This window comes from Neophocaena asiaeorientalis, unplaced genomic scaffold (assembly GCF_003031525.2).
Source record: "Neophocaena asiaeorientalis asiaeorientalis breed wild unplaced genomic scaffold, Neophocaena_asiaeorientalis_V1.1 scaffold540, whole genome shotgun sequence".
NCBI classification, from domain to species: Eukaryota; Metazoa; Chordata; class Mammalia; order Artiodactyla; family Phocoenidae; genus Neophocaena; species Neophocaena asiaeorientalis.
In genome coordinates this window covers 5,749,816-5,765,642 of record NW_020172141.1, presented here as the reverse complement: position 1 = coordinate 5,765,642, position 15,827 = coordinate 5,749,816, and the positions used below count along the sequence as shown (strand labels likewise).

Genomic DNA, 15,827 nt, shown 5'->3' with positions numbered 1-15,827 from the left:
ATCAGGGTCTCTAGGCACGCGGGGTCAGTAGTTGTGGCTCGGGGGCTCTAGAGCGCAGGCTCAGTAGCTGCGGCGCACGGGCTTGGTTGTGCGTTCTTAGATGTGGGATCTTCCTGGCCCAGAGCTCGAACCCGTGTCCCCTTCATTGGCAGGTGGATTTTTAACCACTGCTCCACCAGCGAAGTCCCCAGCAGTTACTTGAGACACACCTTACAACAAACAGCCACCGCAGTGAGTGGAGATACCACATTTAACTATCTGTTTTTCATTCTTTGAGCACACATTTACTTTGTCTCTGATATGTGTCCAGCCCTGTGCCAGATGCCAGGTGTGTATCTGTCATCAAGACAAAGTTCTTGCGGCAATGAAGCTCTGGCTGTAGGAGTTACACACAAAAGCAAGCAAACAAAATACTTTCAGAGAGTCAGTACCTGTTATGAAGAAAATGAAACATGGTCATGGGGTAGAGGAAGGTCAGGAAATGCTTCCAAGATGTGAAGGGTGAGAAGGAGCCAGTGAAAAGGGATCTGGGAGCGGAGAGTTTCAGGGAGAGGAACAAATGTATGCCAAGATCTTTAGACCCAAATAAGCTTGGTGTGTTTCTGGAAAAGACAAAATGCTAGTGTGTCTTAGAGTATAGTGGGTGAGGAGGGTCCTGGTGTGTCTCTGTTGGATACTGCTTGCCTATAACAACAGTTATTAATAGTCTCTTATTCATTCAAATTGACAATAAAAGATTTTAAAGCCAGAAGAAAAAGGAAAGCCACCTATAACGGGGTACATAATATTTATTTTAGATTCATTTGAAAGTCACCGGTCTTATTAAGGCTTCGTGATATTTGCACGGTGTTAATTGCTCCTCTAACAGCCTCTCCCCAGCCAGTCACCGTAAAGCAGGGGGCACATCCCTGTTTTGGTTCCTTCCTACTACTGTCACTCCCTGAAGTTCTTCTGCCTATTTTGTTGACTTATTTGCTTTGTGTCCCTCTCCCCTTCTAAGATGTGAGTCCCAGGGTGGCAGGACCTCGTCCACGTGGTCCACTGCGCGACGCTCTAGGGGCTCAGTGAACGTCTCCGAGACACAGGCCTGCTCCTGCGGCACTGGGAGGAGGGAGCCCAGGCGCAGGATCCCGGGAGAAGGTGCCAGTGGAGATCCGGGGAGTGCGGACGCCCCGGGGACAGCCCAGCGCCCAGGGCTGTCCTCCAGGCCACGCCCCTCGGGCCCGCCTCCGCCAGCGCGGGTCCCTTTAAGGGCGGCGAGGCCGCAGCCTCGCTCTGGGGCTTGAGCCTGCGCGCTCGTTCGCGCGGAGGCCCCGCGGCGCAGCGGTGCCTGCGGGGCCCGCTGGGCTGCGCTGGGCGTCGGGCGGGCCTGCCGGCCGCGCCCTGCGGGTGCTGGTGGACATGGACGGCGTGCTGGCCGACTTCGAGGGCGGCTTCCTCAGGAAGTTCCGCGCGCGCTTCCCCGACCAGCCCTTCATCGCGCTGGAGGACCGGCGCGGCTTCTGGGTGTCGGAGCAGTACGACCGCCTGCAGCCCGGGCTGAGCGTGAGCATCCCCGCCCCGGGCGCGCGTGGCCCTGGGAGTCGCCACCCGTAGCACCGGGTCCTAGGGGCCTCTGCGTTCGATAGCTCTTGGCTGTCAGCGAGGGCTTCTCAAAATTCAGGAGCTCATAAGGCATAATATACCTAACTCCCTATCTTCAACTGACTTTTTAATTTTGGCCTCAAGTCACATTCCCGTTTCTTCCTCTACCTGAATTTGATGAGCATCTTTACCATCCATTCTTTCTTTCCCTTTTCCACCAAAGTGTGGTTCCCAGTAGCACTGAGGTTGCAAGTCTTCCTGGACAGCACACAGGGAGTCATGGTGGGTCCGGATCTATTCCTTGGCTTATCCCCTGCCCCAGCCCGCCCAGCTGAGCACCTGAGCTCTGACACCGGGAAAGTTCTTAGATCGCTTGGTTTGTCCATTTAAACTACTTGGTGAAAGGTACGGGATCTTGCCATGCACCAACTTAGAGACCTAATGTTTTCTGCTGTCCCTCAACTGGCCACCTAAGGTGGCTGCCAGGGGGAGTTGATGATGATTTTAGAACCTATTTTGTAACCCCAGGTTGCTGCATTCCCTCCTCTGTGAGGCAGACATTATTTTCTCCCTTGTGAGGTGAGGAAACCTGTCCCATGTCACAGCCAAGAAGGGTCAGCCTGGATCTGAGTTGTCTGTCCGCTTGCCAAGGTCATTCAGTCCTGTCCTCTGTCCTCCTCTAACAAGTGCCAGTTCTTTGATTTACAAAAGGCATCTGGACAGTAATTTGGTTTGTGGACAGGTGGGTGTTCAAAAGGAAATGAAGCGCCATTTCTTTTCATTAACACCAGGCGCTTCAGAAGGCAACTTTCCCCTGAGGCTGGGGTGCCGACCTCTCCCACTCCCGATACCTCATTAAAAACTTTAAACCGGAGGAAATGCCCTAGTAATGTTTGCAGGCCCAGTAGTGTTCTCCCCTGCCCTGTGTGTGTCTTCATTCATAGACGGCACTCAGCGTTGCCGTCCGGGTTCTTCCTTTCCTCCCAGGACCGTGTTACTGTGATGCCACTAAGCCTGTTACTGAGATGGAAGTCCGTGTGCCCGACGCACAGAGAGGCCAAACGATACCAGAACGTCAGAGTTTGAAACAGAGAAAGGTCTACTGCAGGGCCATGCAAGGAGATGGATGGCTCATGCCTTAAAACCCCCAAACTTCCCAAAAGCTTTCAGCAAAGCCTTTTTCTAGGAAAGGTGAGGGAGGGGCGTGGTTAGTTGCTGCAGACTTCTTGGTGTTAGATCCTCTGTTCTTGAGGTCAGGTCATGGTCAGGTAATGATGTTCCTGTAAATCTCCACCAAGCAAATGTTGTTCTCTGTTCTGACAAGAAAGGGCAAGGTCTTACGGCACAATTTTAACCCTCGAAGGTCCAGGTCCTGGCTAAGAGGAGGGGGTCTCTGCGGGGCCGGTTACCCTTCCCTGGAGCGTTCGTCCAGCACCAAGTATGGGTCCTCCCGCCAGTGCCCAGGCCCGGCTGAAGGTGCAGACCTCAGTTGGCGGCTCCCTCAGCTCCAGGTCCCACAGATGCCACTGCTGTTAGGTCGCCCACCCCCGCAGCTCTCCAAGGACAGTGGCTCTTCTAGTCCATTGTGCCAATGTGCAGACTCCGGGTCTAGGGGAATGCGTTACTGTCTTCCAAGAACAAGGCCTGGGAGCAGAACTCGGGCACCGAGGAGAGGTGCTCCGAGAGCTCACTGTGCACTGCCGCTCCTGGGAACATTGCAGGCAATGAGGCTTTAATAGACGCACACATGACCTTTATCCCCAGGCACAGCTTATAGCAGGACCTCCCTGGTCTCCCCTTGGCCGAGCTGGCCCAGCATCTGCGTTAAAACCTCCCTGTCAAGCACCCGGCTTCCACACGGAGGCATCCCTGCTTTACAAAATGTGGGTCTTTCTGTGTTTCCTTTGAGCCTCGCTTGCCGAGGGGTGAGCAGGGCGGAGGGGAAGGCATAGCTCGTTTTCACTGACTTAGAATCTTACACTGTTAGGGCAGTTGAACAGGCCTCAGAGAAAGGAAGTCCCTTGACCAGGGTTTCAGGGGAAGTTGAGGGGGAGGGAGGTAAGCTGGGGTGCTGAGGGGAAATGGTTAGCCCTGGGCCACAGCCTGCTTTCCACCACTCACACTGCTTCCCTTTGAGTCAGAAGCCCCAAGTTCAAGTTCTGACAGTATCACCCTGAAGTGGCCTTGAATAAAAGCTTCAGTGAAGCCCAGTTTCCTCATCGGTAAATTGGGGATGGCGGCTCTTGCTGCCTGTGGGATGTGAGGCTCAGACAAGAGAGGGCATGTATGAGCGGTAAGCACTGATGTGCTTAAGCCCACGTAGTTGACAACAGTATTGCCCGTGTGACCTCCGCGTACTTCCCGTAGGTCGCCGTGGTGGCGTTTTTTCGGGGGGTGGTATTCTGACAGCGGGTGGGGGAACGCTTCCTGCGTTGCATACATGGGACATGGTTTCCTGCCTCTCAGAGGCTGGGGGTTGTCACTTTCCCCTTGTCCTGGCCCTGGAAGGGGGTGACATACTACAGACTTGAATTTGGCCAGCAGCATAAGACGGACACTCCTAGCCGGGCGGTTGGGAGCCACCGTTTTGCTGTGTGACATTAAGTCAATCCCTTCCCCATTCTGAGCCTTGGTTTTCTCACATGTGAAATGAGGGTCTGGATTGGGGACTTTTAAACCTTAAAAGCAGCAGAATAGTTGTGTGTGTGTGTGTGTGTGTGTGTGTGTGTGTGTGTGTGTGTGTGTGTGTGTGTTTTAACGAAGTATTTTATTGGCATGCCAACATGTAGCTCAGATAAAGAGCTGTTCTGCCGATGTGGTGCGGAGCCTGGAGCTCTGCTCGGTCGGCCTCCTGCCCGCGCCCCCATCCCTCGTGGCATGGCGGTGCTCTGAAGGGCCTGAGCTCCTCCAGCAGTTGAAAGTGAGATTCCAGCGCCCTGACAGGACCCAGCCCACCCTCGCTGCCTCCAGGGGGCCTCAGGCCTTTAGAATCAGGCAAACGTGTGGTTCCTGGGGGCCAACCTTCTGTCCCCGCCAGCTCCAGCAGGGCCTGTAGCAGCGCTGGCTTCAGAATCCACAGCCCCAGCACCATAGCTGGTCCCCGTTGGATCCTCGCAGAAGCTGGATCCCTCCTGCAAAGGGGCCGGAACACACGCCAGTGCCAGCTCCCACCCTTCCTCCCCCGGGAGCTGCGTCCTCGGGATGTGGGCACGCAGGGTGCTGAGGACCCGGGGCATCACCTGCACTTCTCCCCTTCTCAGGAGAAGGCGATCAGCATCTGGGAGTCGGAGAATTTCTTCTTTGACCTCGAGCCTCTGCCAGGCGCTGTGGAGGCTGTGAAGCAGATGGCCAACCTGGAGAGGTGAGTTTGTCTCGGCCCAGGGTCCGCACCCCCTTCCCGCATCATGTCACCTCTGCTTCTCGTTCCTCACCCTGCACGGGCCTGCGCGGTCCGTCCTCACGGGGCAAGTCTGTAGGCTGTTAAGATGCTTCCATCCAGTAACTTGGGAGAATGTCGAGTCTAATTTGACAGGGTTCGCTGGGTGTTCAGGGTTCATTTATTCAGCAAATAACTGAGAACAGACTGTCAGATGCCTCTGGGCACCAGCGGGTCACAAGCGAACAAAGCGCATTCCCTGCTCTCCTGGAGCTTACAGTCTAGCCAGAGAGCAGGTGTTAAATAGAGCATCACATCCGGGAAGACAACCACGAACTGGGATCAGTGCTGAGCACAGAGAGCCAGGTGTGTGAAGGGGTACGATGGGGAGACCTGGGAGATGGGGTGGGGGAAGCGACAGCAAGAGGATGAGGGAAACGTCTACCTGGTCCTGTGAGCTGAGGCCCCCGCCCCGGAACCAGTGCCCACCGCCCGTCGAAATTCGGTGGCACTTACGGCGCTCCCCTGAGGACCTTAAAAAAGGAAATAGCCTTATTGAGGTACAGTCCACATACCCTACACCCGCATGGTTTTTAGCGGGTTCACAGAGATGTCCAAACAGCCCCATAGTCAACTTTAGCATGTTAGCAGTCACTGCGCATCCCTGCTCTCTGCCCGCAGCCCTCGGCAGCTGGCTTTGCTGTCTCTGGATTTGCCTTGCCTGGACGTTTCACACACGTTTCTCACGATACCTCGCCTCCTGCGACTGGCTTCTCTCACTCAGTATAATGTTTCCGGGTTCACGTGTGCCGCCAAGTGGATCGCGACCTCATCCCTTTTCACTGCTGAGTGATTCTCCGTTGTGTGGATACGCTACGTTCTGTCCATCCGTTCCTTAGTTGATAGATCTTGGGTGTTCCTTCTTTTCAGATATGAAGAAGAACACTGCTGTGAACATTCACGTACAAGGGTTTTTGTGGTCGCATGTTTTTATTTCTCTTAGACGTGCACCAGGGAGGGGGACTGACGGGTCATACGCTGAATCCAAACTACCTTCAAAGCAGCCGCACCATTTTACGTTCCCAGCAGCAACGTCTGAGGGATCCAACTTCTCCTCCCCAGCACTTGCTGTGGTCTTTTTTTTTTTGCGGTACGCGGGCCTCTCACTGTTGCGGCCTCTCCCGTTGCGGAGCACAGGCTCTGGACGCGCAGGCTCAGCGGCCACGGCTCACGGGCCCAGCCGCTCCGCGGCATGTGGGATCTTCCCGGACCGGGGCACGAACCCGCATCCCCTGCATCGGCAGGCGGACTCTCCACCACTGCGCCACCAGGGAAGCCCGCTATGGTCTTTTTGATTCCAGCCATTCTAGTGGGTGTGAAGTGGTATCTCATTGTGGTTTTAATTTGCATTTCTCTGAAGACTAATGGTGTTATGCATCTTTTGGTGTGCATATTAGCTATTTGTATATCTTTTTTGGATAAATGGTTATTCAAATCCTTTGCTAATTTTTTTTTCAATTTATTTGTCTTCTTTTGTTATTGTTAACTCATAAGCCTGCTTTGTATATTCTGGATTACAAGTCCCTTGTGAGATATGTGACTTGCAGACATATTCTCTCATTCTGTGGATTGTCGTTTCACTTTCTGGGTGGTGTCCTTTGAAACCCGAAGTTTTTATTTTGATATAATTCAATTCATTTATTTTTTTCTTTTGTCGTTTGTGTTTTTGGTGCCGTAGGTAAGGATCCTTTGCCTAATCCAAGGTCACAAAGATTCGCTCCTATGTTTTCTTCTAAGAGTTTTATAGTTTAAGCTCTTATATTTAGGTCTTTGATCCATTTTAATTTTCGCATATGGTGTGAGGAAGGGGGTCCCACTTCCTTCTTTGTCGTGTGGAAAATCCAATTGTCCCAGAACCATTTGTTGAAAACTCTTCTTTCCTCTGTTGAATGGTCTTGGCTTCCTTGTTAAAAGTTAGGCCACAGACGTTAGGATTTACTACTCTGGTTTATGATTTGAACCTGATCTACACCAGAATCATGTACTATAACCTCTTCCACCTGTAGCAAGAGCCTGGCGAGGCAAAGAACGTGTATTTTTGCACCGAAGCTTTTAAAACCTCTGTTCTCGTCTGGACCCTCCTTTCCTGGGCCACGTTAACCAACTGTATTCTGGGGACCTGGATTGCACGGTGGTTAAGTCTCGGTCTGAACTGGAGTTAGACCGCTTCTCCAGAATCGAACCCTCAGCAAGTCTCTAAGCTTTCAGTTTCTTCATCTGTAAAATGTGTGCCGTGTAAAGGTTAGCTGCCACTGTTACTATTCTGCAGGACTTAATAGGTGTGCAACAGAAGGGTGTTCTTTTTTTTTTTAATATTTATTTATTTATTATTTATTTATTTTGGCTGCACCGGGTCTTAGTTGCGGCATGTGGCATCTAATTCCCTGACCAGGGATCGAACCCGGGCCCCCTGCATTGGGAGTGTGGAGTCTTAACCACTGGACCACCAGGGAAGTCCCAAGAAGAGTGTTCTTTGACCAAAGCAGCATGGGAAACATCGATGAGCGGTGTCTTTCCTGTGGGACTTCTCAGAGCTTTTAGTTTGTGGACGTGCATTGAGATTCTTCAGGGGGTGGCAGAGGAGGAAGCTTGTTTATTTTTTATTTTTAAATTTATTTTTGTTTTTGGCTGCATTGGGTCTTTGTTGCTGTGCGCGGCCTTTCTCTAGTTGCGGCGAGCGGGGGCTACTCTTTTGTTGCGGTGCGCGGGCTTCTCACTGAGGTAGCTTTCGGGGAGCACGGGCTCTAGGCGCGTGGGCTTCAGTAGTTGTGGCGCGTGGGCTCAGTAGTCGTGGCTCACGGACTTAGTTGCTCCGCGGCATGTGGGATCTTCCCGGATCAGGGCTCGAACCTGTGTCCCCCGCATTGGCAGGTGGATTCCTAACCACTGCACCACCAGGGAAGTCCCAGGGAGGCAGCTTTCTTCTCGTGGGTTCTGGCCCAGAGCACTTTTTCACAGCTGCCCTATTAACACATTTGCAGAAATTCCAGTCTGAGATGTCCAGGTTGAGACCACACCACTGGTGCTTTACTTCCACTTTGGCGCTTAGCGGGTGGGCGATTCTGACGGTCAGTCCATGGCCAGAGTCTGGGCTGAGAGAGGGGTCTAGCGGATGGCTGATCAAGTGGACGGCTCTGTGTCTTGTGCTTTGTGCAGGAAATGAGCGAGGTGACGTGTTAGAGGTCACCGGGGAGGGGCTCGTTCAGGTGCAGGTGCTTCTCCAGGGGCTGATGTCTGACGTCAGACCCGTAGGATCGGAATGAGTAGTGAAGGGCGGCGGGGAGCAAGGGTACAGGCCCTGGGAGGGGAAGGGGTTTGCTGACTTGGGTAGCAAATGAGACCAGGAGGGTGAGGTTTCAGTGAGTGTGGGGCAGGTGGGATGTGGAGGAAGAGGTTGAAGAGAGAAGGGTGCCATCTAACTCAGGTTTTAAAAAACATGGGCTCGGGCTCTGAGTTTGGCATTTCCTTGGCATTGCTCCAGAGAAGAGCTACAGATGGCAATTAAGTGCGTGAAAGTTGGCCTCAACATCGTTCGTCCTTAGGGAAATAAGTCAGAACCCCAGTAAAAAGCCGCTCTGCACCACTAGAACGACTGTCGCAGAAAAGATGGACGATCGTGGGTGTAGCCAAGGATGGAGGGAGCTGGGAAACCTTATCGCTGGTGGTGGGATTGTAACCGGCGCAGCTGCCTTGGAAACCGCACCCTCAGGATGTTGGACGCAGAGCCGCCTGTAACCCAGCAGTCGCACCCGAGAGAAACGGGGACACAGGTCCACATGGACCCTGTGCACGGGCGCCCCCAGCGCCACAGTTCCCGGGTGGAAGCGGACCCGCTGTCCATCCGTGGTAGCACGTAAACTGAACGTGGAGCATCTATACGAGGGACGTTACTGGGCAGTAAAAAGGCCCACAGTTCCAGTGCCCTTGAAAACATGACCCTGAATGAAAGAAGCCAGTCACAAGAGACCATGTACCGTGGGGTTCCGTTAACATGAGATGTGTCCAGAACAGGCAAATCCACGGAGAGGGGAAGCAGGCGGAGACCCAGGGTGCCCGGGACGCCACGCCCTCTGCCCGGGACCTCAGTCTGACGCAGGCCTCCAGGGATCCCATCCCCCGTGGGCTTGGCCCGATGAGACAGTAGGTGCCGCTCCGGGGGCAGGTGCCAGCTTGCTGAGGAAGGGGACCAGCTGGCACTGTTGGCGGGCGCCGGGCCCGGGGCCGCGGGAGGAGCTGGCGCAGCACAGACCGTGAGGGGCCACCAGGGTCCACAGGAGTGCGCGAAGCCCGAGCCGCCCGGCCGCACCCTTGACCTAGAGACTCCGGCTCGGCTTGTAGGTTTCCTGCCTCTGCGCCGTGTGAGGCCCTGATGTACGTCCCTTGAGTAGCTGGCTCTGGTCCTGTAATGCCTTCCTTGCAGGCTGGTACTCGCCATTTCTGGCATTTCCTGTCACGTCCCAGGGACGGCCGTTCCTCAGCTCTGCCAACCTGCATGGCTGGCTGCACGGGGCTGCCCTGTGGTTTGCCCGGCCCTGAGCTGGTGTCGGGCCGGGGCTGGGGTCACACGCGGCGGCCGGGGCCGGGGGCACAGGGCATCGCTGGCCATCGGGGGCCGGGCTCGGGCAGGGGGACGCCGGCGCCCAGCCTCACCCTCCGCCTCTCCCTCAGCACGGACGTCTTCATCTGCACCAGCCCCACCAAGATGTACAAGTACTGTCCCTTCGAGAAGGTAAGACGCCTGGGGTTGGGCCTCTTCTCGCTTTGCCCCGTGTCCCAGGGAAGGGCTTGGACCCGCATCCATGGCCGCCGCCTGCCGGGGCTGCCCCTCCTCCCATCCAGCCTCCTGGGTCTGGGCCAGGGCCTCCTCCCAGCAGAGCCTGAAATTCTGCTGCGCCCTCCGGGTGGACCTGGAGAGGCACCAGGTTCTGTGGGAAGGTGACCGTCCCCGTTGGTGCAGCATCGACGTGAAGGATGGGACAAGGAGAGGATGCGGGTCGGGGAGGGGCTGGAGGCCACCCAAACCAAGTATTTGGGCACGAAAAGCCTCACAAAGGTGAAACAGTGAAACTGCACTTTGCTACATACTCACTTCGTCATCTTTATTGAGAGTAGGTAGAATGACATAAAACTGAGACTTCTCTGGAGATTGGGAACTTGCAGGGTTGCCAAACCCAGAGGGATGGTCTGTGCCCTGGGGGTGGGTTCACACCAGAGGTGGGCCCAGGGATGCTTCTGCCCCGAGGAAGCCAAGGAGCTTCCCAAGTCTGGGAAGGTGGGTCTCGGGGCCCAGACCCCCCGCTTGGGGGCCGACCTCGGCAGGGGTCCCGCGTGCCCTCTCGGGACCTCTCCTCGCCCGGCTCCACGAGAGAAGCAAACACACACGGTCAGCCAACGTTCAGCGCCTCCCGCACTTCACACGGAAGGGATGCGCCCTCAGCGGGGTGTTGCGGGCGCTGGCCTCCACCGTGTGCCTCGTGCTCAGGACGCCCCTCAACCCGCCAGGACCGTGAGTTCAGCTCACCTCGGGGGGCGAATGACTCGGCTTGGTCAGCGGGGGTGGGCTTGGGCCTGGAGGCGTTTCCAGTCCCCAGCAGAGTAGTGAACTGGAGGCTCAGCATCCCCTGCACGCTAGAAGTGGGCATCGTCCGGCCCCTCGTGAGACCCCCAGCAGAAACTCTGGGAGTAGCCAGTGTGTTGCCACAAGCCCCCAGGTGCGCCGTGTTTGAGAACCGCTGGGCTGGGGCAACTGTTTCAGCCAGGGCTGCGGTGGAGGCGGGGCTGGCTGTCCGGCCCTCGGGGTCCTCATCCCTCCCCCGGGGTTCAAGTATCATCTCCATGCCGACCATCCCGCCTGTGCAGCCTCAACCCAGCACTCCCCTCTGAGCTCCAGATGGCTCTGACCTGGTGTGTCTGTCCCCGGGGTACCGACGTCCTTGTCCCACGTCCGCCCCTCCCTCCGGGGCTGGAAGCACCACGCTTCTTACCCCTCGGTACCTCAGCAAGCCTGCTTCCTGCCGATTCTTGTTTTCAAGCACACCTCTGTCTACACGGCCATCTGGGGAGAAATGCTGACATAGCCTCGGAGCTGCCCGTGCATTTCGGCTCCACACGCACACCCCCGGGGGTGCGGGACATGTCCCGCTGGCCCCACTTTAAAGCCTTTAGTTGTCTCTGCAGCAGCTGTGTCACCAAACGCTGCTCTTCCCTGAGGCCATGGAAAGACCTCCTCCCTCGAAAGTCTGTCTAGTAAATCTTTTGCTGCATGTGGTTCGGGTTCGGTTTGGGTCGTCTTGACAGATTCTGGTTCGGGAATAACACCACCACTTTACCTCGGATGGCTCTGTGTTCGCCAGGCCGAACTGTTTCCTGCCCAAGTGTCTTCAGGGACCAGACTTACGATTGGGTGGAAAACGAGCCACCTTCCCTCCGCAGCCCCGCCCCCACAGCGGTGCCCTCGGACCCTGGCCCCCACCCTGGCCGGGCCCGGGAGTCAGACGAGAGCTCTGGGCCTCAGACCCCCCCACCCAGCCTCTCAGGGCCTCTGTCTCATAACCAGTGCGGTTGTGCTGATGCCTCCCTGGGTTGGAGGAAGGATGCAGAAGGCGGCATTCACCACCTTGCTAGCCGTAAACGTCACCCCTGTGTCTTCTGTCCGGCCCAAAGACCCGCACCCAGCAAGAAAGAAAGAACCTCAGTGCACTTTTCTCAAACCAGAAAGCCTGGGCAATTTCACGGTTGATTCTTTTTTCTGCATTCTTGGATCCTGGAAAAATAAGTTAGGCGCAAAGTTGCCTATACAACTTTAATTAAAAACCACGTTTTGAAACGTGGTAAATTTTTTTTTTAAAAAAAGGAAGGAAGGAAATTCTGCCAACTATAGATGCTTCTGTAACTTATTTCCCAAATTTTCTTTGATTAGCCATTACTTTTGCAATAAAAAAGTGAATGCTTTTTTGGTTGGCAGTCATTCGGCAAACGTTTACCGGGCACCTGCTGCAACGCTAGGCATCTGGGGCTTAAAAGAGCCGTGTCTTTGCTCTCGGGAGCTCAGGACAGTGTGGCAGGAAGAGAGACGGTCATCACTCTGTCACAGGCTCTGTGGTCCCCCAGGGAGGAGGCCAGGGCAGGTTCCTTGGGGAAGGTAAGAATTGGGTGGAGTCATGGAAACGAGAGGGCAAAGCGCTGGAAGGACAAGTTCTGAGGAGACCTGATGCGGCCGCCGAGGAGAGAATCTCTGAGCTTAAAGGTATCTCAGTGGACACCCTCCAAACTGATGAGCAGAGAGGAAGCAGAGCCTGCCTGCCCTCCTCCCGGGGCGGCCTGGAGACGCAGCTCCGATGGCTCCCCGCGGGCCTGGAACGCATTCGGGCGGGTCGTCCGCGCCCTGCCCCCCACCTTCGTCACTCCCTTGTTTTACCGCCTCAGAGCCTTCGGGGTGCACACCTGCCGCGCGGCTGTTGTGAGGCTTCAGTGCGGGGTGCAACAGGGCCCTCGGAGCAGCTGAGCTGGAACCGGAGCCCCGGCCGCCCCACCTCCCCTGGCCACGCGGGGGCTGCCGTGCCCCCGTCAGGGCCTCTCCTCCCAGCCAGAGGCCTGGGGTGTCCGCACCCTGGCCCGGTAGACGGGCCAGGGGTCAGCTCGTCTGCTGTCAGTCCAGCTCGGTGTGGAGACTTAGCTTCGCGAAGCTGTTTTGTGAACCTGATGGCCCCCTGTTATCTTGTGATGGGGGGTCTTCCTGAGAAGGTGGCCAGTGTGGTCACTTGCATGGGGTCCTCCATCTGCTGGGTTAGGTCACTCAGGAGCAGGGCATCAGGGGAGCCCCTGGCACTGGCACCATCTGCTTGAGACCCTCTCCCGCTCCCGTCGTGGGTCCAGTCCTCACGTGGCCTCCGGACGAAAATTCACCGGGTAGGACAGGAGGACGGCCAGTCTGTAAGGGGCTGTTTCGATGCGCCTTGGAGCTCCGTCCCCCTTTCCTTGCCCTAGAGCCTCGCCGCAGGGGCCGCGGTGTCTGCTCGGAGCCACGATTCTGCCGCTTTGTGGCCGAGGGGCCGGGACGGTCCTGTCGTCCCCTGAGCGTGGCAGTCTCCCGGGGTGGGCCCCTCTTGCAGGAGAGCCGGCTGTGCCCCCTCACGGCTCCACCTCCCCCCGCCTGCTGTCGTTCCAGTACGCCTGGGTGGAGAAGCACCTCGGCCCTGACTTTCTAGAGCAGATCGTGCTGACCAGAGACAAGACCGTGGTCTCCGCCGACCTCCTCATAGACGACCGCGTGGACATCACAGGCAAGTGGCCTGCAGCGGGGGAGGGGCGAGCGTGGCGGCCAGGTCTCACGGCCCCTGACTCCCCTCACTCACCAGACATGTGTTAGGCATCACATCCAGCCTTAAGCCGCGCGTGGAGCGAGACAAGATTCTTCTCCGCGTCCGGCCTCGGAAGGGGCCCCACTGGGAGTCAGGAAGAGTGGGTCCTGCCTCTGGGGTAACTCGCTGGGTGGCCTCGAGTGAGTCCCTTTACACCTTGAAGTCTTGCTCTTGTGCAAAACGAGGGCTGGACTCTGGCTTCCAAACGTTTGTTTTTAGCAACAGAACCCCCCCCTTTTTTTTTCCCAGAAGTAATTTGGACTGAACCTCATGTGTTAAAGCAGAAAGGCAAAACCTAATCTCTCTAGTTGAAGGTGGTTTGGGAGCTGTATTTGTCCCTTTTGCTTATGGGCCACCCCCTCCCAAAAAATAAACAAACAAACCTTGGATTTGCCTAGAAAGGAGAGGGGAAACTTATTGGTTCATCAAACTGAAAATCTGGGGTAGGAGGGCTTCAGGCACGGCTGAATCTAGGAGCTCAAACAACCTCCGTCAGAATTTGGTTTCTTTATCTCCTGGTTCTGCTGTTCTCGCTGTGCCTGCGTACTCTGGCAGACGCTCCCCTCCTGGTAGCCATCACTAGTTTCAGGGTTAAATCCTATGCTTTTGGACACCTCAGTGGGAACATTTGAACTATTCCTTCCCTGATGGTTTTTGGAGCTGGCCTGGGAAACATGCCCATCTCTACCCCAGTCAGTGTTCAGAAGGTAGAATCCACAGGTGTGCCCGCCACTGACCTCCCAGACCGCACGGCTTCCCTAGGACAGTCAGGGCACAGTGCAGGGGGGTCGGGGAGGCCATGACTTCGAGGGGCCCAGGGACCCACTCAGCTTCTGTAGGGGAGGGCGGGCGTACCCTCTTCCGCAGGGGAGAGGCCGTACCCAAAGGGCAGGTCACCACTGGTGGCGTCAGTGTGGACCCAAGGGACTGAAGCCTGCGGGGCTTGTGGGGCCCACGGTCAACAGCTGGTGACGGAGCTGGTCCAGCCAGTGCAGGATGGCTGGGCACAGGGGCGGGGAGGGCGGGCGTCTTGAGGCTCAGCCTCCAGCAGAGGCCGCGGCCATAGGGAGCGCGTGGTCACTGTTTGCCGAGCACCCGCTGTGGGCTCTGGGGCTGCGAGGGGGCCCGCGTCCAACCCCCGTGAGACAGGGCTGGTGCGATCGCCTGGGGCCCCGACGTGGGACTGAGGTGCTGCTTTCCCCCCAGGGGCCGAGCCGAACCCCCGCTGGGAGCACGTGCTCTTCACGGCCTGTCACAACCGGCATATGCGGCTGCAGCCCCCCGGCCGCAGGTTGCACTCATGGGCAGACGACTGGAGGGCCGTCCTGGACAGCAAGCGGCCCCGCTGAGCTGGCTGAGCCCCGGCCCCGCACGTTGCCCGGCCTGGCCTTACACGCACCTCGGGGCAAGGCTGGCCCAGGGCCCTGGACAGGACACGGGCGGCCAGGCCGACCTCAGGCCTCCGGTCAGGGAGGAGCCCGGGGTGTTGTTCAGAGGGGACAGCCCTCCCCTCCCTCAGGGAAGCCCCCTCCCCGGCCAGCAGCCGCCTGGTCTGAGGGTGACGTAGGAGCAGGTGGGGACAACCGCCCCGCTCTGAACCACGGCCCCTGCTGCCCGGCGCCCAGGGGGTCTCCCCCATGGACCTGCCCCGGATCCAGCAAACACGGTGCGAGTTCTGGGCCGTGCCAGGCTCTGTGCCAGGGGTCCTCCCTGGGCCCCGCCTCTGACCAGCTAGAGGGCTCTGCCCCCCTCCCGCTCCCCCCACCCCGGGGGCCGAAGGCTTAGATGTTCGCTGAAGGCGTGAACAATAAATGCTGTTCTCTAGTCCCCGCCCCAAGGTCCTCCGGCATCTGGCCCCCGGGCGCCCAGCTGTCCCCCTGCGCTGCTGAGAGCCTGGGTTGGGGGTGAAGCTTGGTGGGTCTGCCTCGCCACGGGGCCGCATGGGGCCGGGAGGGACGGGCCCTGACGGTGGCGCAGGTGGCAGTGCTGGCGGCTGCGGTGTCCCCGGGCGGGAATTGGCCCTGTAACCGGCCACCCACGGCCTGCGCTTTCTTGCCCGCTCCTGCCCCCACTGTGCTCCCCACGGCTGCTCTCCTGGGACCCCCTGGTTGTCCCTTGGGCCCCGGGGGTGGGTCGGGCAGGAGCAGGGGTGAGGAGAGCGGCCGGTGGGTCCTGACTGGAGGGTATCAGGGCTGCATCACGTGGGCTGGAGGCCCCTGGCCCGAGCAGGGTAGTGTCCGGAGGAGTCCCGGCCACCCTGGCCTGTGGCCTGGGAAGGAAGCGAGATCCGGGGACTCCGGGGGCACAGGAGAGCAGGTCACACACGCCACGGGGTGTGTCACCTTCTTCCTGGGCTCTTTGCTCTGCTCGTGCCGGCGGCCAGCAGCAGCCTGCCCACTGGGCCCTCTGCACCCGCCCTCCGAAGGCCTCCCCACTTAGAATGATCA

The 15,827-nt window shown here is 57.6% G+C and overlaps 1 protein-coding gene across 1 annotated transcript; it reads left to right on the top strand.

The window, feature by feature from the left end:
• The first annotated feature begins 1,294 nt into the window (after positions 1–1,294).
• Positions 1,295–15,177, top strand: NT5M (5',3'-nucleotidase, mitochondrial). Its single transcript, XM_024753774.1, has 5 exons — positions 1,295–1,545; positions 4,845–4,945; positions 9,689–9,749; positions 13,188–13,302; positions 14,587–15,177. Exons 1-5 carry the CDS (start codon positions 1,402–1,404, stop codon positions 14,727–14,729), a joined length of 564 nt encoding a protein of 187 aa, XP_024609542.1. The 5' UTR covers positions 1,295–1,401; the 3' UTR covers positions 14,730–15,177.
• Positions 15,178–15,827: the final 650 nt, after the last annotated feature.